Here is a 27,905-nt window from a genome sequence, read left to right as displayed (position 1 = left end):
GTGCTCCGGTTTCCCCCACAGTCCAAAGACATGCAGGTTAGGTTAACTGGTGACTCTAAATTGAGCGTAGGTGTGAATGTGAGTGTGAATGGTTGTCTGTGTCTATGTGTCAGCCCTGTGATGACCTGGCGACTTGTCCAGGGTGTACCCCGCCTTTCGCCCGTAGTCAGCTGGGATAGGCTCTAGCTTGCCTGCAACCCTGTAGAACAGGATAAAGCAGCTAGAGATGATGAGATGAGATGAGAGAGATTTAATAACTAATGAAGAAAAACAATTCCAGTCTCCACTAAATACCTTAGACTTTTAAAACTAGGTGGTCTTTTTGTTTTTAACTCATTTTTCCCCTCATGGGAAGGGTGGGTTTTTTTTAACATTGTTGCATCATACAACAGACCTAAACTGTGCAACTTTTGCATGTTCAAAATATTTTCTATCATTTCAGATTTCAGCACTACATATTTTAGACTTGTTTAGAATGTTAGTTAAAATTAGACAGACAGAATCCATATATCAAGCAATTTGAAGTTAGATTTTCAAGAATATGGATAGGTGAATAAATAATGCATGCATGAAATGGTTAAATGTGCTTTCCAAATAAGTTTGACTCGACTTGGTTTTGGTTTGTAAGCTGATGAGTGACTGTGTGAGTGATATATTATAAAACATCACATTACAATGTTTTATATATACAACTATAAACGATAGTTGCTGGAAATGGGCCTCTATACACCTATGGAGATATTGCACCAAAACCCAGACATTTGCAGCTAGAATAGTCATTTACCACATTAGCAATGTATAGAGTGGATTTCTGATTAGTTTAAAGTGATCTTCATTGAAAAGAACAGTGCTTTTCTTTCAAAAATAAGGACATTTCAAAGTGACCCCAAACTTTTGAACGGTAGTGTAGAGAAAGCATTAACCGGGCTTAAAATAAGATTTGATTTAATTTAATATTATTATGAACAGGCGCTTTGGTTCCGCCCATATGCTGTGCCACGCCCCCTTAGACTCGACAGCGGTTTTCTGCAAGATGGCGGCGTCCTGCATGCAGCTGTGCAGCGGCGCTTCTGTGACTTTTCTGTGCGGATTTCGGTCCCTGGGGGCCACTGCGGGGTTCTGCAGGCCTCAGTTCACCGCTGCTCATCTCAGGTGAGCCATTTTAATGAACTAGAGATCAGAGACATGCTGTAGAAGTCTGCAGGGTGTCCCACTGCTGTGTGTGTTTACAGGCCAGTGAGGGACAGAACCATGAGAAAGGTCACTTAACATTTAAACCCAAGTTGGTTTTGTAGTTTCTTTCAATCTTTACTAAGAGTTTATATTCTAATGCAATGAGTATTGTCTTAAGGAAGGACAGAGAGAAGAAAGTTTTTTTTTTAAGCTATTACTCCCATCCCAATATAAATCCTGTTATATTTACAGTAAAGGTCTCTTGGTTTGGAGTTATATTAGAGTTGCAGATAGGTTTAGATCTCCAGATGTAGATAAAACCCTTCCAATACATTAGGAGTGCTCATCTCATCTCGTTATCTCTAGCCGCTTTATCCTATTCTACAGGGTCGCACTCGCAGGCAAGCTGGAGCCTATCCCAGCTGACTACGGGTGAAAGGCGGGGTACACCCTGGACAAGTCACCAGGTCATCACAGGACTGACACATAGACACAGACAACCATTCACACTCACATTCACACCTACGGTCAATTTAGAGTCACCAGTTAACCTAACCTGCATGTCTTTGGACTGTGGGGGAAACCGGAGCACCCGGAGGAAACCCACACGGACACGGGGAGAACATGCAAACTCTGCACAGAAAGGCCCTCGCCAGCCACGGGGCTCGAACCCGGACCTTCTCGCTGTGAGGCGACAGCGCTAACCACTACACCACTGTGCTGCCATTATGAGTGCTATGCTGTTGAAAAAAAAGAATCATAATTGGTTCTGTAATGGTCATAATATCATATATGTGTCATCATCAATGGTCATTCATTCATTCAGTTTGACTAACTTTTTATCCTAGTCTTTGTGGCAATGGATCCCAAGCCTATCCTGGGAACACTAGGTGTGATATGGGAATACACCCGGCAGGGCATCTTGTATGCATATGCACGTGTGCGCACACACACACACACTTAGGGGTCATGTTAGACCCACCAATTCACCAGGTAGATGGGAGAAACTCTGAGAACCGCACAGAAACCCATGTGGACACTAGTAACGCATAAACAGAAACCCTACGCAGACAGTAACCCAAGCTCAGAACCAAACCAGGGACCCTGGAGCTGTGAGATGACAATGCTCTGTATATAACATCATAAACTGTTGTGTTAAACGACTGTCTCATCTTCATCTCTATAGATTATGTTTAACAAGGCGGTATTATTCACCTTCTCGAGCGAGGTACGGCCTTGGCCAAAGCGTCGTGTCCGGACTGAAATGGGCAAATGAAAAGTATGAGAGATTTCTTCAGCGACGGTTCCCTCGATTCTACGTCCTCTATTCTACGTTTATACGAGGTGAGGCTCAAATGTGTTCCATTATTTATAGTGTTATTTTTTTATGCAGAGGGTGTACCCCGCCTTTCGCCCGTAGTCAGCTGGGATAGGCTCCAGCTTGCCTGCAACCCTGTAGAACAGGATAAAGCGGCTACAGATAATGAGATGATGAGACATTTTCAATTACAAAACGCATAGAATGGAAATTATTGACTTTTTTTTCAGTTTGAATTTATTTGGAAAATGTTAATTCTTAAGCTGTTCTTAAAAAAGTAGTGTTGTGCATGTTTGGTAGCATGTGTTCAGTTTCTCTGGATGTCCTTGTAGGATTTCGACTCTTCTTTGAGGATGCTCGAGAAGTGCATAGGATCCGAATTCGGATGATCCAAAACGGCATCGATCCTCAGAAGTTGCCTTACCGTGAAATGGAGAAGCTCAGACAGGTGAGATCATTAATGAGTTAGTGTTTTAGTTTGATAGTAATATACAAGCATACAGTTGTGGTCAGAAGTTTACATGCAGTGACATGAATGTCATCTTGGATATGAATGTCATGGCAATATTTGGGCTTTCAGTCATTTCTTTGAACTGTTCTTTTTCTGTGGCAGAATGATTGGACAGCGTACAGCTTTAATAAAAAAAAACCACTAGAATTTGGTGCACAAGTTTTAATTTTTTTTAGGTTTTATGAAATCAACACCGGGTCAAAATTATACATACAGGGTCAAAAATGTACATACGCTCACTTAGATTATTAATTCAGAGGTGCTGAAACTTCCAAAATGTCTCTTATCTTGCCAAGGCCGAGGTCTCTTAACTTCCTGTTAGTGATCATGATTGACTACAGCTGGTAGCTTCTCTGTGCCTTCATAAAAAGGGTTTGTTTACAGCACTCATTGGATTGACCAACACACAATAAAATGGGAAAGTCCAAGGAGCTCAGTGCAGATCTGAGAAAGAGGAGCACAGATGTACACAACTCCGGAATGTCTCTTGAAGCCATTTCTAAACAACTGCAAATTCCAAGATCAGTTCAAACAATTGTATACAAGTTATTGTGAGGTGAAGTCACTTTGCCAAGCTACTTTGCTTCAAGAAAACCCTAACGGTCACCCTTCGCTGAAAGGAAATTGGTTTGGATGGTCAGGAACAACCTGGGAACCACTATGGCACAGCCCTGCCATGAACTGGAAGCTGATGGATCACTGTCTCTAGTTCAGATCACCATGAACTAAGAGGCTGCTATCCAAGAAATAACCTCCTGCTCCAAAACTGACACCTTCAAGCTTAACTAAAGTTTGAAGCTGACCACAAGGACAAAGAATAATAATAATTTTATTCATCACATACTTGTGAAATTCCTCTCTGCATTTAACCCATCTGAAGCAGTGAACACACACGTGAGCAATGAGCACACACACACACCCAGAGCAGTGGGCAGCCATGCTAACAGTGCCTGGGGAGCAGTTGGGAGTTTGGTGCCTCGCTCAAGGGCACCTCAGCCCAAGACCGTCCCATATTAACCTAACCACGTGTCTTTTAAACTGTGGGGGAAACCGGAGCACCCAGAGGTTTTCACGCAGACACGGAGAGAACATGCAAACTCTACACAGAAAGGCCCTCGCCGGCCGCTGGGTTCGAACCCAGAACCTTCTTGCTGTGACCGTGCTAACCACTACACCACCGTGCCACCAATGAACCCAAACACACATCAGAGCTGGTTGTGGAGGATAAAGCAGGCTAACATTAAGCTTAAAACAAGTCCTGACTTCAACCCTATTGAAAATAAATGGACCGTGCTTAAGTCGACTCCATGGCAAGAAAAAAAAAATTTAATCAAACTCTACCAAGGGGTGGCACGGTGGTGTAGTGGTTAGCGCTGTCGCCTCACAGCAAGAAGGTCCTGGGTTTGAGCCCCGGGGCCGGCGAGGGCCTTTCTGTGCGGAGTTTGCATGTTCTCCCCGTGTCCGCGTGGGTTTCCTCCGGATGCTCCGGTTTCCCCCACAGTCCAAAGACATGCAGGTTAGGTTAACTGGTGACTCTAAATTGAGCGTAGGTGTGAATGTGAATGGTTGTCTGTGTCTATGTGTCAGCCCTGTGATGACCTGGCGACTTGTCCAGGGTGTACCCCGCCTTTCGCCCATAGTCAGCTGGGATAGGCTCCAGCTTGCCTGCGACCCTGTAGAAGGATAAAGCGGCTAGAGATAATGAGATGAGATGAAACTCTACCAATTCTACCATGAAGAGTCGTGAAATATCCAACCAGAATTCTGCCAGAAGCTTCTTCATGGTAAACAAAAATGTTTGGTCAAGGTGAATTTTACAAAGAGACATTTTATCCAAATATCAGGTGTGCTGTATGTATTATTTTGACTCCATGTTGATTTCAGAAAATCCAAAGAAAATTAAAACTTGTGCACCAAATTCTAGTTTTTTTTTTTTTTATTAAAGCTGTACGCTGTACAATCATTCTGCCACGGAAAAAGAACAGTTCAAAGAAATTACTGAAAGCCCAAATATTGCCATGACATTCATAACCAAGACGACATTCATGTCACTGTATGTAAACTTCTGACCACAAGTGTGTGTGTGTGTGTGTGTGTGTGTGTGTGTGTGTCTCTGAGTAAAACCAAATAGTTGTAGTACAACTGTTTTGTATAATAGCCAGAAGGGTTGTGTTGTCAGTGTTAACCAAAAGTTTGTGTAATAAACAGCCTGAGGGCTTTCTAATATTTGCAGTCTGTCAGCAGCCTGTCTTTCCTGCTAATAATATTGGCAGGATCAACTGTACATTTACAGTGCTGTCAAAAAGTTTGTATTGATATTTCACATTTGAAGTTCATTTTATTTCATCAATTTATTGTACAGTAGTATTTGAAAGTATGACGTGCAGTACAGTGGATGACCGTTAGAGGGCGACATAGTGTTGTCACTCGAGGTGGTTGGGTTTTTTTCATGTAATTTCTTATTATTGCATCAAGTTGAATGGAAGTACAGTTCAAGTTAAATCTACATAAATATTTTCTAAAGAAAGCTCCTTGGTTTTCTGGGGGTACAAGCAGAAGTGTGTTTAGTATTACTTAAAACGTACAGCAATATGAAACGGTGCTTTTTAAAACCAAGAGTAAAAACAGTTTAGTCACTGGGTTGGAATCTCGGTATGCAACTTTCGCCTGAACATGCATTTTGAAACTTATTTAAGGAAAAACAGAGATGTTTATCGTATAATGTGCTGCAAATCTGCATATGAAATCTGGACCAACTGCCGTTCAACTCTAAAGTGCAGCTTCAAGCCAGTCTTTTAACTTTTTATTTTATTTTGAAACTTACGTTTGAGTATATACAGTTAATTTAAAAAAAAGGGTTTTATGGGTTTAGAATTGTTATTAATTAATAATCAGTTGTGATTGTGCTTAAGGCATTATTTCAAACCTGTATTTGATGAAGTGTGTTAAATCCACGGTGTAATCATGATGATGTATAATCTATATTATGTGTTTGTACTGACAGTTCCACAGAGACATGATCAAAGCCATTCCTCTGGTGATCATCTCCATTCCTCCTTTTGCAAACTACCTCGTGTTTGTTTTAATGTAAGTACTGACTGAATTTAATTTGTCCCCCACTATACAGTTAAAAAGTAGTGTGATAAGGGTATGGTTTGAAATTCATTCATTCACTTTCCATACCGTTGCGGGTGAGCTGGAGGCAATTCCAGCTGACTTTGGGTGAGAGGTGGGGTGAATTCTGGGCAGGTCACCAATCTATCACAGGGCTGACACAGAGGCTGTCCACACGGCAACGGATTCAGGTGAATCTGATAAAATTGTTTATCGTTTCGGCCTGGCGTCCACACGGCACCGGCGTTTTGGGTGCCCCAAAACGATATTTTTTTGAGAACGGGTTCCAGAGTGGAAAAATCTGGCAACGGCGCCGTTGCGAAGTCGTCTGGATGAGTAGAACGGATTTGTTTACGATGACGTCACAACCACATGACTAGAACAAGCAGCACTCTCGCTGTTTTGTATGAACCACTGCATTGCATTCACTTTTGTATACAGCTTTTCTTTTAAATAAACAAGTAACTGAACCATTTCTTGAATTTTTTTTTATTGGATAAGACTGCTTTTCAAAATGTTCACACACAATATAAAAAGTTTATATAAATTATATAAAAATGCTTTTCAAAATGTTCACACACAATAAGAAAATTAAGTTATATAAAACTATGCACACTAATAAACCTAATTTGTACACACAGAAGGCACGATTTCCTCGCGTAGTCGCAGCCATCTTCTTCTTGTTGTTGTGTGTTTGTTCCTGTGAGTGCTTCATGCCGGGTAGAAGAAGGGGTTTATGCGCATGCGTCCTACTTCTTCTATTGTTCTGGTGTCTCCGATGGGACCGTCTTACAGCGCACGTAGAGGTGTGGCATGTGTATTGCATCGTTTTCAGCAAGCGTCACATTGCCATATGTACCTGATATTTTACTGATCCGTTGCCCATGTGGACGCGATATTTTTTTTAAAATAAAATCTCATTGCCGTTGTCATGTGGATGTAGCCACAGTGATGAACAACCATCACACTCATATTCACACCTATGAGCAATTTAGAGTAGCTAATTGACCTAATTTGCATGTCTTTGGACTGTGGGAGGAAACCGGAGCACCCTGAGGAAGCCAACGCAGGCACAAGGAGAACATGCCAAAAGGCTCCAGTCGAGCACGAGGTTCAAACCCAGAACCTGGTTGCTGTGAGGTGATACTGTGCCACCCATGGTTTGAAAATTTCACTGTGTTATTTAATTATTCACTGAGCCTGAGGCAGATAATTATTTTAGTATAAATACACAGGTGATTTATTTTTTTTAAATCATTAATGTCAAACATCAAAAGCAGCATGTAAATGTAAACACGGCACACACAGACTTGTCACTGATCTACACCGAATCACGTAAAATACTTTTTGTTTTGAAATCGATAAAATAAATCCCAATCCCATCTTACCTTTGGATAGCTTTAGACCAAACTTCCTAACATCTTTAGTGGTTTTAGGAACAGCATTTTCTTTCGTTTTGTAATTCTTTCTCGCTTACGGTGATGAAGCGATCGGCCGCCATTTTGCCAAGTTGCTCGAGATGATTATCGAGAAATGGTCTGAATTTTTCAACCAGTCAGCGAACGCGATTTTTCTATAATCCCCTCCATATTTATACTAAATTAAATGCTAATTCAAGCATATACTTGCAAAGCATTTTCCACGTGTGTGCACATAATTGAAGATAGAATTCAAATTCTGTTGCAAAACGCATATTTACGAGGATTTTCATTAGCAACAGCGGACGCCCACATTTATTTTCAATAAACGGTTTATTTTCATGTCTAAACTGTCAAATAAAATCCTTTTGAAATCCTATTTCCGATCAAACATGGTGCATAAATGAGGAAGAAAACACTCAGGGAAGACGACCAACGACGTGTTGCACCATTATGCCACCTCAGAGTTGATTCTTTTCCAATAACGGCATGCCCCACAGTGTTCTATTCCTCTTGCACCACAGCAGTCTGTCGTTACAGTACTTTTCAAAGTAATGTTTCCTCAGTCTTTCCCTTACTGTGTAATACCTGCCCCTCCATCTGCACTCCTACTCGTGTTACCAGGTACCTTTATCCCCGCCAGCTCCTGATTCACCATTTCTGGACGCCGCAGCAGCTGGTGGAGTTTCAAGGAGCGTATCACGCCCAGAGGGCACGGCATCACCAGCCACTGCTCGAAGGGTTGAAGATGACCGCGTCGCACGTCGCACACGAGCAACTGAAGAGCCAACTTACAGAGCTGTGCAGTAAAGTGAGTCCCTCCGCACAGCATAACCCATTAATCTTTCATCTCTGGGGTGGATTGAGAGAAATTCTAATCTAATTATTAATACTTGCCCCTGTTTCCAGGTCCAGAGTGGTGCTCACCCTGTTGTGTCTGATCTCCATGCAGTGAGAGCTTTATTCTCAGGTCCTCCACTGGGTATCAGAAGGATGGGTGCAGATCAGACGGTTAGTCCTTTAGAGCAAGTATTACTCAGATGTTAAAAGTGGCAAATCTCCAAGATCTTTTCTTCTGTCATCCAGCCAATCACTGTATTCTGTATATCAAAACATATCCAGTATTGTTCTATCCACATTCACTGGATATGAGCAGTCACATGCTCTGATTGGCTACTACTAGGCTATCTGCTCATATACCATGAGTAGAGAAAAACAAAATGGCGGAGTGCGTCAAGTCAGATATATCGCTTTATCAAGTATTTAAAAGAAACAGAAATAGCAAAAAGAATATACAGTTAGGTCCATATATATTTGGACACTGACACAAACTTTCTTTTTTTTACCTGTTTACTGAAACATATTCAAGTTCTAGTTATATAATGGACATAAAGTCCAGACTTTCAGCTTTCATTTGAGGGTATCCACATTAAAATTGGATGAAGGGTTTAAGAGTTTCAGCTCCTTAACATGTGCCACCCTGTTTTTAAAGGGACCAAAAGTAATTGGACAATTGACTCAAAGGCTATTTCATGGGCAGGTGTGGGCAATTCCTTCGTTATGTCATTCTCAATTAAGCAGATAAAAGGCCTGGAGTTGATCTGAGGTGTGGTGCTTGCATTTGGAAGATTTTGCTGTGAAGAAAACATGCGGTCAAAGGAGCTCTCCATGCAGGTGAAACAAGCCATCCTTAAGCTGCGAAAACAGAAAAAACCCATCCGAGAAATTGCTACAATATTAGGAGTGGCAAAATCTACAGTTTGGTACATCCTGAGAAAGAAAGAAAGCACTGGTGAACTCATCAATGCAAAAAGACCTGGACACTCACAGAAGACAACAGTGATGGATGATCGCAGAATAATTTCCATGGTGAAGAGAAACCCCTTCACAACAGCCAACCAAGTGAACAACACTCTCCAGGAGGTAGGCGTATCAATATCCAAATCTACCATAAAGAGAAGACTGCATGAAAGTAAATACAGAGGGTTCACTGCACGGTGCAAGCCACTCATAAGCCTCAAGAATAAAAAGGCTAGATTGGACTTTGCTAAAAAACATCTAAAAAAGCCAGCACAGTTCTGGAAGAACATTCTTTGGACAGATGAAACCAAGATCAACCTCTACCAGAATGATGGAAAGAAAAAAGTATGGTGAAGGCGTGGTACAGCTCATGATCCAAAGCATACCACATCATCTGTAAAACACGGCGGAGGCAGTGTGATGGCTTGGGCATGCATGGCTGCCAGTGGCACTGGGTCACTAGCGTTTATTGATGATGTGACACAGGACAGAAGCAGCCGGATGAATTCTGAGGTATTCAGAGACGTACTGTGTGCTCAAATGCAGCCAAACTGATTGGTCAGCGTTTCATAATACAGATGGACAATGACCACAAACATAAAGCCAAAGCAACCCAGGAGTTTATTAAAGCAAAGAAGTGGAATATTCTTGAATGGCCAAGTCAGTCACCTGATCTCAACCCAATTGAGCAGCATTTCACTTGTTAAAGACTAAACTTCAGACAGAAAGGCCCACAAACAAACAGCAACTGAAAACCACTGCAGTAAAGGCCTGGCAGAGCATTAAAAAGGAGGAAACAGCGTCTGGTGATGTCCATGAGTTCAAGACTTCAGGCAGTCATTGCCAACAAAGGGTTTTCAACCAAGTATTAGAAATGAACATTTTATTTACAATTATTTAATTTGTCCAATTACTTTTGAGCCCCTGAAATGAAGGGATTGTGTTTAAAAAATGCTTTAGTTCCTCACATTTTTATGCAATCATTTTGTTCAACCCACTGAATTAAAGCTGAAAGTCTGAACTTCAACTGCATCTGAATTGTTTTGTTCAAAATTCATTGTGGTAATGTACAGAACCAAAATTAGAAAAATGTCTCTGTCCAAATATTTATGGACCTAACTGTAAATGGGGTTAGCTTATCTAATGTAGCATGTTGGGGAGAATCATAGTATCATATCTAATATTTCTGATAAAATTTTAGGTATGATACCATGTATAACTCTCCTACTTATTGCTCATTTCATTGGAGGGGGAATTGCTGGCATGTGCCGCGCGGGAGCGTCTGCCCACATTTTTTAGGCCGAGATGAACTCATAGTTTTTTATTTTAAAAAAATTTCCAATATGTAATGCCCATTGTACATGCCTGTTCTTTAATTCAAAATCACCATCTTGATCTTCAAATTGACCGTATGGTATATGCATTACATTACACAACATCCTGTCCAGATAAAACCTAGTTAGTGCACACAACAGTTGAAAGGGAAGTGATGAGTGATGTTGAATGTTGCCTGCTTAATATGCAAGAGCTCCTGCTACCATGATGACATCAGAAGAAAGCTTCAGAGAATTATATGATAGAACTTTTTTTCTGGTTTGCACTTCATTTTAAAGGATTAGAGTATTCAAAGACATGAATAGCAAAAATGCAGAAATATAATGCTGTAGAGCTCGTTTATATTAAAAGGTGCATTGATTTTTTTTAAATCATCAAATGTGAATTGATTAAAAACAAGTCTCTTGTACCATATTAATCATTTTCACCTGGTAGTCCACCAAGAAGGGGAATTTATTTCCAAATAAATTGCAACTTTTTGCTGATAAAATTAATGGTTTTGGGGTAAAAAAAAAAAAATAGGCAAAAATCATTAGCTCCTGCCCCCTGGGCCCCCACTGGGGCTCGGTGCCTGCGGCCCCCAAACCCCCAACTTTTTTCAGACTTTTTCATTCTCATCCCTGCTTGTGTAAAATGAAGCATCTCCTTTGGCATTCATAGCTACATTAATTGAGCAGGCAGCAAGTAAAGATCTAGCAAATGGTAACTGTTGGTTATTTCCATGATATTTGACCTGTAAGGTTGCTGGTGATTTAAACAACTTGCTGTCCATCCTATAATCGTGACATGATATGACGATACACATGTCTAATGCTTAGATTGAATGACGTTTTCAGGCAAAACCGCATATTTATTTCTAACAGTTCTAGGTAAGGAATAAATTCACTGTTCATATGAAAACATGACTTTAATTTCATCAGTTCAACATTTACTTGTAGTTTTTAATACTTAAGCAGCTGAGTACAGTTCTTTTTTTTAAATACATTTAGCCAAAAATTTAAATGGAAAATAATTTTCCCTTGTTACAAATAAAGCTGAAGTTTACACAATGCCAACCTAAAAGGTGTCACGTAAGCAGGAGACAAACAGATGTAAAAACGCGGGGGAGTGAGTTTGTTTTGGCCGGGCACCACCCGAACTGATAAACACATCATCAGTTTTTCTTTGGCTAGTCAAACACAAGATATGCCGCCACTCTTGCTGGAGCAGCTGGGGGTTAGGTACCTTGTTCAAGGGCACTTCAGCCAGTCCTGCTGGTCCAGGGAATTGAACTAACAACCTTTTGGTCCCAAAGCTGCTTCTCTAACCATTAGGCCATGGCTTCCCTTTAAAGAGTGGAGAGTTTAATGAAAGCAAACTGGCAGAGAATTCCAAATCATGAGGCAAAGGCAGTGTCTGTAAACAGGCAATGGTCAGGCAAGGCTATAGGCAGTAATCAAAATACAAACTGGGTCAAATAATCAGCACAAACAATAAAGTCTTTGGTAAGTCTGGTACTGCAAGCTGGCATAGTGGTTAGTGTGTCCACCTCTCAACCAGGAGGGCCATACCAAAGACCATTATCAAAATGGTACCTACTGCCACCTGGTGAGGCACGCTGCAATATAGATGTGAGTAGGGAGTCAAACTCTCGTGGTTACCAGAGGACTGTCTCCCCAGTTGTTTTGTTTCCCCAATATACAGGTCTGTGCATTCCTCACTGCACTGAATTGCATAGGCTGCACGCTCTCTCATGTATCAGTGTTGATGTTAAATGACTTAGAAAAAGAAGAACTTTATTCATCACCTGTACACTTATGAAATTCCTCTCTGCATTTAACCCATCTGAAGCAGTGAACACGGACATGCGCGAGCACACACCTACCTAGAGCAGTGGGCAGCCGTGCTACAGTGCCCGGGGAGCAGTTGCGGGTTAGGTGCCTTGCTCAAGGGCACCTCAGCCCAAGGCTGCCCCATGTTAACCTAACCGCATGTCTTTGAACTGTGGGGGAAACTGTAGCACCCAGAGGAAACCCACACAGACACTGGGAGAACATGCAAACTCCCCGTCGACCGATGGGCTCAAACCCAGAACCTTCTTGCTGTGAGGCGACAGTGCTAACCACTACACCACCGTGCCGCCCGACTTAAGAGAATTCTTCAGAGTATCCTTGAATTGTTTGCACTGACCACCACATGAACACTTGCTGGACTTCAGTTCCCCATATAGCAATTGTTTTTTGGTATGCAATCGTCAGACATTCTGCAGACATGTCCTGCCCACCTAATTATGTATTGCTTCAGTAGAATGTGAACTGAGGGCAACTTTGCAGTGGCTAGGACTTCAGTGTCTGGGATTTTGTCCTGCCATTTGATCCGCATGATTCTACATAGACCGCTTCGGTGGAAGTGGTTCAACTTTCGAGCGTGTCTGTTGTATATGGTCCAAGTTTCAGACCCATACAACAAGGTAGTTGGGACAACTGCTTGGTACACTTTAATCTTGGTTGCGGTGCTGAAACCTTCTGTCCGTTTACAGATGTTGATGGTTCAACATAAGGCTGACTGAATGCTGGCTGAAGCATGACTTCAGTTTTGTTTACGTTGATTGTGAGACTGAAGTTGTCATACGCAGATGAAAAGCTCTCCACCGTGGTCTGCACCTCTGGTTCTGTGTAGGCAGGGCTTGAAATTCGCAGTGGTCCGGTTGCCCGAGGCGACTTAATTTTTCATTTGGCGGGTAATTCCTGTCACTAGCCAGCCCGGCTGGCTAGTTGAAAATAAAAAATATATATGAAGCGAAGATTCAGACACACCGTCAACTAAAGCCGCCACATATTAAGCGCGTGCCGTGTCTGTGTTAATCGATGTGTTTATCGGCAGGACGGAAACTACCGAAGAATTCCAAATCATATCGTGTACGAGTCAGGCTGTCGGTTTTTTCACTACTGCGCATGCATATAACGCACCTCGTTGAATATCGCGGTAATCACATGTAGTGTTGGACCAGGTGGGTGGAGCACAGAGGCACGGCAGGCCAGAACTGAGTTCTCAATTAACTATTTATTGCTAGATTTTCAGCCTTTTATCACTTCCCAGCCCCGCGCACATGTTCTGGTTGGGGGAGAGAGAGCTCCCTTTCTCTGCTCTCCTCTCCTTTTAAAGGGCGTGGTCACTGGGGAAGACACACAAACACAGGTTAATCCCCATCAGGTGCAATGATTCCACCACTTACCTTCCTGACTCCACCCTCCATTCACAGACCGACGCTTGGCCACGCCCCCGCTGCCACATCACGTTATCAAATTCAATAGATGTGGCCACATTATCGCCCATTTAAACACGTGTGTTTTTGTTGTTTACATCTACATCTGCCAAAGCTACGTTGCGATGTGGAATTTTCTGAAAGGTGTAGAGAAACCGCCAGAGACAGGGACAAAGCGACCTCGGTCTGAAGAGGAGAAACGACAAAGGACTTATAAGCAAACGTGGGAGCAGGGTAGGCCTTGGCTGCGATACGATTTTTATGGAATAATTTTTTTCAAGTTGATTCCTAGTCAGGCGGCACGGTGGTGTAGTGGTTAGCGCTGTCGCCTCACAGCAAGAAGGTCCTGGGTTCGAGCCCCGGGGCCGGCGAGGGCCTTTCTGTGTGGAGTTTGCATGTTCTCCCCGTGTTCGCGTGGGTTTCCTCCGGGTGCTCCGGTTTCCCCCACAGTCCAAAGACATACAGGTTAGGTTAACTGGTGACTCTAAATTGAGCGTAGGTGTGAATGTGAGTGTGAATGGTTGTCTGTGTCTATGTGTCAGCCCTGTGATGACCTGGCGACTTGTCTAGGGTGTACCCCGCCTTTCGCCCGTAGTCAGCTGGGATAGGCTCCAGCTTGCCTGCGACCCTGTAGAAGGATAAAGCGGCTAGAGATAATGAGATGAGATTCCTAGTCAATATGAAGCTCCTAATGCTTTCTCTCTCATAAATGGTTAAATACAGAAAGCATGCTGGACATATTTTGGGTGCTCATCTCTCATCTCATTATCTCTAGCCGCTTTATCCTGTTCTACAGGGTCACAGGCGAGCTGGAGCCTATCCCAGCTGACTACGGGCGAAAGGCAGGGTACACCCTGGACAAGTCGCCAGGTCATCACAGGGCTGACACATAGACACAGACAACCATTCACACTCACATTCACACCTACGGTCAATTTAGAGTCACCAGTTAACCTAACCTGCATGTCTTTGGACTGTGGGGGAAACCGGAGCACCCGGAGGAAACCCACGCGGACACGGGGAGAACATGCAAACTCCGCACAGAAAGGCCCTCGCCGGCCACGGGGCTCGAACCCGGACCTTCTTGCTGTGAGGCGACAGCGCTAACCACTACACCACCGTGCCGCCTATTTTGGGTGCTCTAGTCATGATAGTAAGTATATTTGTTTTCAATACTCATACCCCAAGTTGCCAAGTTTTCCAATACATTATTATTTGCTGATATTGTATTATGGTGCTCTGTGGTGTTCTCATTTATCTATTTAACAACAGTATCAAAATACTCGGGTCTTGAAATAAATGCACATTAGTCATGAACAGTGGTAACTACTCTCTTTTGCGTTATTTTTGACAGAAGTAAAATTCATACATGAACAAATTTTGGCAAGTTACTTTGGAAGGGAACTAGTCCGGGTGGCTGGTGGAAAAAATAAAAATGAATTTCGAGCCCTGGTGGGTATTAAGAGCACAGTCATCAGCAAACAGGAAGTCTCTCAGCACGGTCTCTTTGACTTTCGTGATAGCTTGGAGATGACGAAGGTTAAATAAATTTCCATCAGTTCTGTACCTGACCAGGATTCCAAGATCACCACCGTCGAAAGCATCTGATAACATGGCTGCGAACACCATACTGAACAAAGTAGGGGCTAAAACACCACTCTGTTTAACCCCATTAGTCACAGGAAAAGGGACTGAGTTTTCACCATTGTCAAGCACTCTTGCTGTTATGAAACTGTCTAACCATGGTGATGAACATCTCTGGACACCCAAATTTCACCATGATTTTCCACAGTCCGTCTATACTAACAGAATCAAATGCTTTAGTGAGGTCCACAAAGGTTGTACAGAGCTGGCTATGTTGCTCGAGGCATTTCTCCTGCAACTGATGTGCAGCAAATATCATGTCCACTATGTCTCTACCCTTCCTAAAACCACATTGACTTTCAGGGTGCTGGCCTTGCTCCAGATGACATTTAAGCCGATTAAGCATTACTCTTGCAAGTATTTTGCCAGCTAGGACAAGCAAGGAAATCCCTCGATGGTTGTCACACACTTTGTGATTACGTTTCCTTTTGAATAAGTGGGGAGTAGAGGCATCCTTCAGTTCTCGTGGAATCTGATGCATCTCCCAGAACATGTGGAGGAGCTCCATGAGCTTCTTAATGGTGGCAGGACCTTCTACCTTGTAGATCTCTGCAGCAATACCATCAGATCCAGGGGCTTTGCCAGAGGCTAGCTGCTCTATATGTCTGTGAAGATTCTCAGTCATCCAGGTCATAGTAAACTGTAGGTGGTAGAAGAGAGCAACTGGACTTGTTTGAAGATTCTTGACTTGTTTGAAGATTCTTGAACACTTCAAGAATCTTCAAACAAGTCCAGTTGCTCTCTTCTACCACCCACAGTTTACTATGACCTGAGAATCTTCACAGACATGTTTCTACACACTTTGGGATGAGATCCCTTTGACTGGTGCGGGAGTATGAGAGGACTTCCAGAAAACTGGCAGACATTTTAGCCAGAGAGGATCGTGTTGTTTTTTTTTTTTTTGTCAACCTGGAACGGCCATCACTGAACAGAGATGGGTGTCTAAGACATCATTTATCAGCCACCTACTATGCAGCCATCAGAATTCTGATTCTATTATGATCCATGAGAGGATAAATACCTGATACTCCCTATTAGTCAGACAGAACTGAGGAAGCCTTTCGGATGAGAGGTGAAACGTTTTCAAGACTCTTCAAACAAGTCCAGTTGCTCTCCTCTACCACCCACAGTTTAGCTGCTCTATAGTTTTTTTAACTTCCTGCTCCATAGGTGGAATGTCCATCTCATGATTAACTTCCACCTGCTCCAGATGATCAATTACCACATCATTGATACTATTTAGTACAGTTTTGAAGTGTTTGGCCCGTCTTTCAAGGATCTTTAGCTTTATCTGTGATGAGCATTTCACCATCAGCACTCAGAACTGGCAAGATTCCAGATGACTTTGGTCCGTAGATGGTCTTTAGTGCATCAAAGAAGTTTTTGGAGTCATATCTGTCAGCATATGATTGAGTCTCATCAGCTTTCATCGTCAACCAAGAGTCTTGCATCTGTCTCAACTTAGTCTGGACATGATGGTAGATGTTGATGAACACCATTCTCTTGGCGGTTGAGGTGGGGTTGTTAAAGGTGCCCTTCCACCAAAAACGTTTAATACTGTCTCTTCTTGAAATGCCATAGTTCACTCCGAGTTGCATATGCATGCTGCATGTGAAAATGTAATTCTACTCCCATTCCCTGTATTAGCTTATGAAAGAAAATAGTTGGAAAAACGAGCGGCTCAGAAAAAGCCATACGAAGTTACGTCACTTGGAAAATTAGTATTCAGGGCCTCGCCCTCCTTGGCTTGCGACCGCCCACGGGAAGAAAGAGCGAGGAGAGAGACGTAATTCGCCCCGAGGCGCAGCGCGGTGCTCCGCATCAGTTTAGTTTCTAACGGCGGCTCCAGCCCAACTTTGCACCCTCGTAACTCGGGCAGGGGAGGTCCCAGCCTCCCCAGACTTGGCAGCCAGTGGCCTCTGCCCTCTCCTGAACGAAAGAGTGCTCCCTGGGCGGGCTAGCTCCTCACCTTGGGACATAATTCACCTAACCCTAGGTCCCAGCCTCCCCAGACTTGGCAGCCAGCGACCCCCTGCCCTCTCCCGAATGAACCAGCGCTGCCAGGGCCCGTCAGCTCCCAGCCAGGGGACGTTATTCCCCCCACACCCCCCGAGGCAAGCTCCGCTCAGTGCCTCATGCCTTGATGAGAGCCGCTGCTGCAAGGAGTATTCAATTGAATGAATGAATGAATGACTCCCTCCCAGTCTCACACATACACACACACACACACACAAGCAAGCATTCTGGTTGGGGAGAGAGCTCCCTTCCTCTGCTCTCCCTCTCCTCTTATAGGGCGCGGTCACTGGGGAAGACACACAAACGCGTGTTAATTCCCATCAGGTGCAGTGATTCTGCCACTTACCTTCCCTGACTCCGCCCTCCATTCACAGACCGACACTCACCCACGCCCCCGCTGCCACATCTACATTGTTATTGGTCAAAACATTGATGTCTAGACCATAATAGCCAATCGAAACAACAGTTTTTACAAAGACACCCACATCCGCTTGTTCTGACCCACTGGAGGTAGTGTCACAGTGCTGTTAGCCAATCAGAGGTAACACGTTTACATGTCATGAATATTAATGAGTAAGAGCTGAAATCCTGTCGTTCTCCCGCCACCCACTCTTCCACCAAACTAGAACAGCCTGAAACAGGAGAACCACAGCATTTTTTTTTCACCAAAACCGGCTCACGGCATTCATTCATACTAGAGACCACCGCACAATTAATGAAAAAAACGATGCGAGGGGACCTTTTAATATAAACCCTTTGAAGTTATCTTGAAGGAGAGTTCTTATTTCTTCATCATCATCAAACCTGTCCTGGTTTTTCTTTGTTCTAGCACCAAGAATCTCAACCGATGTTGAGTAAACAGTCTCTAAATACCTCCCAGTCATTTACAACCTCACCATTGGGGTGGAAGTCTGCAAGCTTGCATGCCAATTGGATAGCAGTTTGTTTGCACTTCAGTTTGGAACCATTAGCCTCTTGAGGGTCATTTTTTTGCCTGGGGGCACCTCTTTTCAGTACAGATTTTAAGTTTGGAGACAATGAGTTGGTGATTCATCCAGCAATCAGTCCCACACATGGCTCTAATTAATCTGACATCTTGCCTGTCATGTTGTCTAGTGATTTACATAGTCAATAAGATACCAGTACCTGAAGCGAGGGTGCATCCAGGATGCTCTATTGTGCTTTCGATGTTTTCATAACAAAAACATCACTGTGTTTGTGATGAGCAGCTCATGCTTCCTTCTCATTTGACCCACTCCAGAAAAAAAGTGTAGCCACCACCAGCTTTCGTGAGCTGGCCCTCATTTGCTAATCTTGTTTCTGAGACTGCAGGAGTGTCAGTATTGTATCTTCCAAGTTCTCTTGCAACAAGTGCAGGTCTCCTTTCAGGTCAGTCAGCATTTTGGTTGTCCAGCAGTATTGTAACATTCCAGGAGCCAACAATAAGTAGCATAAACTTTGGTTTCCTTTTCTGATTTTGACCGCAAAAAAATGGGATTCCCGCCAATCGCAGTAAACTGGCCAGGAGGGTTGTCAAGCAGGCAATGTTTGGGGCATCTTTTCTAGCCGCTTCCTTATGCCAGGAGGTAAGCAGTGCATTCCTGAAGAGGGCTGCTCGGTCGCTCAGGTGGCTGCTGAATTCCGCTGCTGTTTCAGTCAACAAGAAAGCAACTCTATAGCCTGAGCCGCCTACATGTAGGTTTGCATCTACAGCTTCCAGTGTATCCTCACCTACTGCTTCAATGCTTGCCCATTGCCACAGAACTTGTGGGGGGTGAGGTTGTTGTGACCTTGTGCATGAATTAGATTAAAGTGAGGGAGAGTTGCACAAACATCAGCCTCACTCTCATCCTGAATCATCTGAATCCAGCAGCAAGACACGGTCAAGATGACTGGAGATAACGCAGGATGCAGTGGGTGGCCAGCAGTGTGAGTCTGTCCCACTATGCCCTGAACACTCCACAGTATTTCGCATGATGGCAGATGGCTCATGATGGAGCTCCTCCGCCCTTTGTCAGGTCTTGTTCTTCATCCTGCTGGGTGTCATGCCACCCTCTTCATCAGCATGTGCTGATGGTGGAGCCAGTTTAGATGCCAAGTATCCGTCCATGCGACAGGTGGTACTGGGTTACATGTTACCAGTAGCAGAGACAATTAGGCTGACCTGAAGTAATCCATATTACTTGGTTGAGCGGTTCTTGACCTAGTAATCCATACTGTATCAAGAACCACTCAATAAAGAGAAATGACATCCATCATTACTTTAAGACATGAAGTGACTTTTTAAATTTAAAGATAAAACATTGGATTTGAAGAAGCGTCCGAACATTTGACTGGTACTGTATATGTATGGAGAAATCTCTGACTGAAGCATATTTAAAAAAAAAAAAAATCTCTCTCATGTGACTTGTCCATGTAACCTTAGCAATGGTGATGATATCGCTGCTTTAACCACAGCTTTTAATTTCCTCAGTAGAGTTGATGTGTACTGTATTGTTTGATTCCTTTCAGAGACACCTTTGCTCATTGCTCTTCTTAACGCCCCGTCTCCCGGCTTTCTTGATTAGCTGGCGCTTGAATAGCCACGCCCTAGAGCTCATGCACCTGGATCGTGCCATCATCAACCTGGGCCTCCACCAGCTCAATGACATGGAGCTCAAAGAGGTATGAGAGAGACTCTAGAACATATCCATGAACAACACAGCCTTTATCAGGCAGGAAGTACGAGTACAGTGTCTGTCTGTCGGATATTTTCGATTTTTTTTGGATTGTTCACAAAGTGTTGATTCAGTAAAACTGCAGCTCTGACAGTAGTTCCAGAGGTAACTGCTTATAGCTGCTGTAAAGTAATTGAGAACAGGAACTAACTTGTTTCAGGGACATTCTACAAAAGAAAGTGACTCTAAACAGCTAAAAGTATCATCGCATTCTTTAATAAATAAAGAATACAATGATTGACAAATTGACCTGTTGTAAGAGGAATGAAACATGTCAGGACATGCTGTTTGTGGAAAATAATCAATAATCAACTTTTGGGTACAGTGGGCCACATCACACCTCCCCATCACTGATTTGATTCTTTTCCAGCACACCCTCAATTGTATGATTTCTTACTTCTCTACCAATTATTCAAGTGTTAGACATGTGAGTGAGTGGCACTGGTTGGATCATGTGATCTATGTTTGCAGGCGTGTTATGTGAGAGGGCTGAACGTGGAGCGCCTGAGTCCTGCACAGTGCCGAGACTGGCTGTCACAATGGCTGCAGTTCTCAGTGCACCTTAAAGGTGAGGGACCCACAATTTTTAAAATGGTATAATATGGACATTTTTTTCCTTCAAATTGCAGTTAAATATCCGTTCAACTAAAGCCCTATTCGCACGGGATAAGTATTACCTGTGGACCTCTGGTAATTCGGAATAATTACAGAGAATGTCTGAGTTCTTAGTCCCGTGCGAATGCGCCATGTCCGTAATTTGCCAAGTAATAATTCCGCCGCGAATTACCTACTGTGTTTCGGCAAAACGCAGACGTCCAGTGGTAATACAAGTCCCGTGTGAATGCGCATGTCTGTGTTTGTAATTATTAAACGCGCGTCTCTTGTACTTTTCTGGAGTGAATAATGGAGGATACGGGCGAAATTTTAATAAACAGCATTTCAGGGGCAAGTGGTAGTAGGCCTATCCCGTATTTGAACCAGATAAGCAGAAACAGCTCCAAGAAGAACTCCAAGAAGAAAGCACGAAGAATCTTCAACTGGATGGCTTGCGTGGCAGCATATGGTAGGGAGCCATGCTAACCCCCATGACACAGCAATACGAAGATATTTTGGTTAACGGAGGGAAGACAAATGTTCATTTAGCAAAATACCCGGCTATGTGTAAACAGCGCCATAAACTGCCTGTTCACTTACATTGTCATCTCGAGACTGTTTTCATTTGCAGTGACCCCGCCTTCTCATTTTGAGAGCGTGGAGCAAACATACTGCATCCCTATCATATGCGTTTCCCCTCTCTTAATTTGGATACAGTGCTATTCTTATGCCTACTGTGTTTTCATCCTACCTTTATTAATGCACCTGTAAATTCAGTGAATTACAGACTTTTGCTTATCCCGTCCGAATGCGCCACACAATAACACAGAGGTGTGGGGGTAATTGCGAATTACCAGAGGTCCATAGGTAATACTTATCCCGTGCGAATAGGGCTTAATATGTTTCATCGTAAACGCTCTTAGACATTTTTTTTTGTCAACGAATATTGGTTAAGCCTAGGTCACAACCGGACGTACGATTTTTTGGCCGTGCGATTTTTGGCGTTTCCCAAATCGCTGCTTTTTTTTTTTTTTTTTTTGTTCATGGAGAAAGACGCGCGTTGGCCGTAAGTTTGTCTTGCAACCTGAAAAAAACGTAAGCGCCCACAGAGTTTGTTTGACATGACAAAGAACCTCTGCGGCTGGTCTGCGGCCAGTCTACGGCTCGAAAATCAGCACGTCACACGCGCGTGCCCTCCGTGCGTTTCACGCGCGCCCTCCGTGCGTTTCTTGCATTTTTTGCACGTAGACCGGCTGTAGGAGCACGTACAGCCGGTTGTGACCGAGGCTTTAGGGTTTTTGAAGTCAAATTCAGATTTTCTTCTTTGCACCTTCTAGGATTTTTCTGTTTGCATTATTGGCATCTCTATTATGTTTCTTTCCTTGTATACACAAATTCCTGAATATACATGAACAGATTGAGAATTTCGCTATGTCCACCTTCCATCCCAAATAATTAACCGGAAAATGAACTCCTTGTGACAGGGAGAGACCAGGAGGATTTCATTATTAGTTTTATTTTTCATTGTCACATTCCCATCTATTTACTGAACAGCAGCTAAGCTTGTAAAAAAAAATACAGAATAGCATAACACAAGATTTTACAGGACCAATCAAAAGTTTGAACACACCTTCTATTTCAGTGTTTTGTTTTTTCTCAATTAAAATTAACTTCATGTCTTAAAGTAATGATGAATGTCATTCCTCTTTTACTTAGTTGTTCAGTTCTTGACATAATATGGATTATTCCAGTTGTGGAATAGGGCTTTATTATTATTTATTATTTGATCTCCAATGCATTAAGAAGGCAAGAAACTCTTCCACTAATGACCTTTTGATGAGACACACCTGTTAATTGAAAAGCATTCCAGGTGACTCCCTCATGAAGCTGGTTAAGATCATGCCAATAGCGTACAAGGTGTCATCAAGGTAGCCATGACCTAATGGTTAGAGAAGCAGCTTTGGGGCCAAAAGGTTGCCAGTTCGATTCCCTGGACCAGCAGGAATGGCTGAAGTGCCCTTGAGCATGGCACCGAACCCCCAACTGTTCCCTGGGCTGCTCTGGGTGTGTTGTATGTTGCCTTTGATAAGGGCGTCTGCAAAATGCCATTAATGTAATGTAAAGATAAGTCTTCATTGTGACTTTTCCAAAGGTGCAACGAAATTGAAGGTGCTGTTGACTCATTATGAGTTATAGAAAAAATAAGAACAAATAAAGTATAAAAATGAAGTATACAGAATTGCACTGGTAAAATAGTATAAACAGAATTGTATTGGTTCTGTATGTACACAGATTGCACTGATAAGAAAAAAAAAATTTATTATATACATACACACACACACACACACACACACACACACAAATTGCACATTGGGGATGGGGCCAAGAATAGTTCTATTGCACGTTTGAGTTTAAAGCCATGATTGCTTTGGGATAGAAACTGTTTTTTAGGTGGTTTGTCCTGGTTTTCATTGCTCTGTATCTCTTGCCTGATGGCAAAAGCTGGAAGAGACAATGACCAGGGTGTGAAGAGTCTTTTGAAATGTCCATTGCTTTCCTGCGGCATCTGGAGGTGTAAATCTGTTCCAGGGTGGGGAGGGGGGCAGCCTGTTGTTTTCTCTGCTGCCCTAACGACCCTGTGGAGCGCCTTCTTCTCTGAGGATGTGCAGCTGCCGTATCATACACAGTCCGTACGTGAGCACTCTCTCTCTCTCTCTCTCTCTCTCTCTATGGAGCAGTGATAGAAGGTCCGGAGCAGATTTTGAGGGAGATGGTTCTTTCTGAGGATTCTCAGAAAGTGCAGTCTCTTCTGCGCCTTCTTCAGCAGCTCCTTGGTGTTGGCACTCCAGGTTAGGTCGTTCTCCAGCTCAGTGCCGAGAAACCTGAACACCGGGACCCTCTCCACACAGGCCCTGCCGATGATGAGTGGCTGGATGTCAGTTTTTGTTTTTCCTAAAGTCAATAACCACCTACTTTTGTTTTGGTGGTGTTGAGGAGCAGATTGTTGACTTTGCACCACTCTGACAGCCGCTCCACCTCGTCCCTGTATGCCAGCTCACCCTCCTTGCCCGAGATGAGTCCGACCACGGTCGTGTCATCTGCGAACTTTACAGTCTTGTTGCTGAGGTGGGTGGAGACACAGTCATACGTGTAGAGGGTGTAAAGGAGTGGGCTAAGTACACAACCCTGTGGCGAGCCGGTGTTCAAGCTGAGACCAGTGGAGGTGTGGGAACCCAGCCTGAGCCTCTGGGAGCGGCCTGACAAAGTCCAGTATCCAGCTGCAGGTGAGTGGTGGAAGCCCAAGGTCCGCTAGCTTGGACACCAGTCGTTGTGGGAGGATGGTGTTAAACGCTGAGCTGAATCCACAAAGAGCATTCTGACGTAGCTCCCCAGCTGCTCCAAGTGCGTTAGTGCAGCGTGAAGTGCTGCGAATACAGCATCCTCCGTGGATCTCTTTGCTTTGTAAACAAATTAAAGAGCTTGGCAGGCAGGCAAGGATATGACTCCGCACCAGTTTCTCAAAGCACTTCATGATGACAGGTGTAAGTGCCACTGGGCGGTAGTCATTCAGGGTGTTGTTGATAGGTTTTTTTGGCAACGGTACAGTGGTTGAGGACTTGAGGCAGGATGGGACAATGGTCTGAGACAGGGACTGGTTAAAAATCCTTGTGAAGATTCCAGAAATAAAGGTAAACGCTGGCTACTTTGAAGACTCTCTAAAATATGAAACTTTTTTTTTACCACACCGTTTCATACATGTTCCATATGTTATTTCATAGTTTTGATGTCTTCAGTGTTTGTTCTACAAAGTAGAAAATACAGAAAAACCTCTGAGTAGAGTAGGGGTGTACAAACTTTTGACAGGTACTGTATTGCTAACATCAGACTCTGCAGTGAGAGAAATTTCTGGATATCGCATCATATCGTGAAAGGGGTATTTTGAGGCCTAATTTAAAAAAAAAAAAAAAAACCTCCTTTATAAGACTTTGCAAATCATAAACAGTCTGTTTTTAGATTGTGACTTTTGACCTTTGTATTAACAAATTTCACCCAGTCTGAGAGGACTTAATTTTTAAAAACACTTTTAAAACACTTTATGAAAGCATTTATGAACGCTTTAAACTTTTGTGAATTTGCACTAGTATGAATGGATTTTGTCACTGGAAGTGGAAGCCACGCCCCGCCCCCAAAAGCATTACTTAAACTGTGTAACAGTTCCTCTCTAACTTCCCCCTTTTCTCTTTTCCTTTCTTAATTTCATCTGTGCAGAATCCGAGACCGCACTGTATTTGCATGGGATGATGCTGCTAACACGAAACTACCCCAAACCACCACGCCGCTGACGAGACCCTGCGCTCTTCAGTGACTGTCCATCAAGGATCTGACTTAAAATGTAGAGAAACCTCTATCAGGGGAACACACTGCTGTTTATCAGAGACGTGCCAGGCCGCTATCAGGATCATACAGTACAGCTCGAAATTACAGTGTTGAGTGAATATGAGAGAGATGGTAATCTGTGAGTTATTTTTTGATTTTTGTTTACTTGAGCAAAGTGATTAGAAAGATGGATGGGAATTGCGATGAAGGCAGTAAAAACAATACGGTGCAGTGAAGCGGAAGTTGGTCCTTCCTTTTGCCTTTATCCTGTCTGATTTCTGTAAATGGAACAATTGGATCCATTCCAGGTTTTGTCCTGTTCTTCCACATCGGCTGGAGAATGGTGGTGGAGATCATTTTCAGATCAGACCACAGGTTTTCAGTCAGATGTAATCACGGCTTTCCAATAATAACATTAATAATAATAATAAACCTTTCATCTAGTCTTTCCGTTACTTAGAGTGCCTTCAGAACAAACACCTGTATATAAGGAAGAGAAATTAACAAAAAAAGGTATTTCAGCAAATAGTTGATTTTGGTCTTTGTCAATATCACGGTGTTTAATATCAACTGTAAAACAAGTCTTTAATGACGAAGCAATTTTAACTTGAAGTTAAACCAGAAACTTTTGACTGGCAGTATACACATTTAATGGATTTATGCACTTTTGTTTGCATTTAAACACACACACGCGCACACACACACACTTAAAGTATTTAACTATATTTAAACAGACCAACCCATTACCAGAAGAAAAAAAAAAAAAATCCACAACAAGAAGTCAAATGTAGACTGTGTCAAAATGCCAGACCTGGCAACCCTGACCGGATCATCACAGCTGAATGTTTAAACTTTCCCCCATTTGGCCCACGTCCCAGTTTTTATAAGAACTTGTTCCACCTACTTAGGCAAAAACATGTAAAGGTTGGCAGCTCTAACGTCATATTTAACTGTTATTCCATGAAATCGAGTCGTACATGAGCTGATAGTCGGCTGTAGTCCGTGTACGGCGAGATTGAGTGGAATAACAGTTTTATTCTCTCCACATTCACTGGATTTTGAGAAACAGAGCATTTTTATTTTTTGCAAATTCGATAAATAAAAAGTTTATACAAAACATCTGACAAAATAATTTCCACTCAGAATGTAAACACACCGGCGAAATGACAGGAGCAATTTGTGAAAAATGCGATAATTCTTGAAGGGGGGAAAAAAACAAGTTCTGTAGTACTTGAGTCCGATTCGTGCCCTAATTTTAAGGACTCATGCCTCGACTTGGACACTGATAACTCTGACTCGTGCATCAACTGCAGTCGGACTCATAAATTGCAGACGAGGACGTGGAGTTTTTTTTTTCTAACATGCCATAATTTAACAGGAGATATTCATATCTACATTAATTTTTTACTAATTTCGTGCGAGAATGCCACACCTTGGCATGTGCATCAGATAGACTCTCGGGCGCACTCCGAACAGCACGCGCGCCGTAAATGACTCACACCTGCACAGGATTAAGGCGCAGTCAGCGCGCCTGTATAAAAACTGTGAAAACACACGCACTTTGCGAAGTATTGAGTTGCATTGCTGACACATTACCAAGCCTTATTTCCTTGTTTGGTTTCCTGATCCCTGATTTCCTGTCTCTCGTCTTTCATTCTGCCGAGTCTACAATAGCCTGTTTGTGCCTCGCTCGACCTATCGCCTGTTTCACTGTTTTACGATTTTTCCTGCCGTTCTGGATTGTTTACCGTCTTCACTTGTGTTAATAAACACACCTTCTGCACTCACATCCGTCTCCCAACCATCTCTGACAGAATACTTCACACTAAAAGAAAATAAAGGTTCGCAACACTGTTATATGCTCCCATTTTTATTTTTAATAGCACGACGTTTCGGACGCTCAGTCCTTCATCAAGTGCAACAAAGAACAGGTGTAGAGGGTGTGGTATAAATACCTAGGAAAGGGAGGGGGGTGTGATGTCTCATCTCATCTCATTATCTGTAGCCGCTTTATCCTGTTCTACAGGGTCGCAGGCAAGCTGGAGCCTATCCCAGCTGACTACGGGTGAAAGGCGGGGTTCACCCTGGACAAGTCGCCAGGTCATCACAGGGCTGACACATAGACACAGACAACCATTCACACTCACATTCACACCTACGCTCAATTTAGAGTCACCAGTTAACCTAACCTGCATGTCTTTGGACTGTGGGGGAAACCGGAGCACCCGGAGGAAACCCACACGGACACGGGGAGAACATGCAAACTCCGCACAGAAAGGCCCTCGCCGGCCCCGGGGCTCGAACCCAGGACCTTCTTGCTGTGAGGCGACAGCGCTAACCACTACACCACCGTGCCGCGGGTGTGATGTGTGATACAAAAAAAAACTAGACAGGGACACTCTAACGAGTGCAAACCCCGCCTTTTCCCTATTAAAATACATTGGGCGAAAATTTCGAAGTTCTGCCATGACCTTGACCTTTGACCTCCAAAATTTAATGGTTTCCTTCCTGGGTGATTGGCAACACGTACAAAATTTGGTCCAAATCGATCCATTGGTTCTTGAGATATCTTGCAGACACACAGACAGACAGACAGACACACACACACACACACACACACACAGACTGACGCAGGTGAAAATAA

General features: G+C 43.2%; 1 protein-coding gene across 1 annotated transcript; it reads left to right on the top strand.

Annotated features, from left to right (window-relative positions):
* Positions 1-1,033: 1,033 nt before the first annotated feature.
* On the top strand, positions 1,034-27,118 carry letmd1 (LETM1 domain containing 1). The gene is made up of 9 exons (XM_060938560.1): positions 1,034-1,152; positions 2,360-2,517; positions 2,824-2,939; positions 6,007-6,089; positions 8,159-8,345; positions 8,444-8,545; positions 20,085-20,237; positions 20,762-20,858; positions 25,154-27,118. Exons 1-9 carry the CDS (start codon positions 1,034-1,036, stop codon positions 25,225-25,227), a joined length of 1,089 nt encoding a protein of 362 aa, XP_060794543.1. The 3' UTR covers positions 25,228-27,118.
* The last annotated feature ends 787 nt before the right edge of the window (positions 27,119-27,905 follow it).

Source organism: Neoarius graeffei, chromosome 13, assembly GCF_027579695.1.
Source record: "Neoarius graeffei isolate fNeoGra1 chromosome 13, fNeoGra1.pri, whole genome shotgun sequence".
Taxonomy (NCBI): domain Eukaryota; kingdom Metazoa; phylum Chordata; class Actinopteri; order Siluriformes; family Ariidae; genus Neoarius; species Neoarius graeffei.
Note: the sequence above shows the minus strand (reverse complement) of the source record. Positions and strands in the feature narration are given on the sequence as shown.

Excerpts from the sequence above, each read along its gene's own strand:
- letmd1 (XM_060938560.1), top strand. The coding sequence starts at position 1,034 with ATGGCGGCGTCCTGCATGCAGCTGTGCAGCGGCGCTTCTGTGACTTTT. Across the intron at positions 2,518-2,823 it reads CTATTCTACGTTTATACGAG|GATTTCGACTCTTCTTTGAG; the intron begins GTGAGGCTCAAA and ends ATGTCCTTGTAG. Across the intron at positions 6,090-8,158 it reads TACCTCGTGTTTGTTTTAAT|GTACCTTTATCCCCGCCAGC; the intron begins GTAAGTACTGAC and ends TCGTGTTACCAG.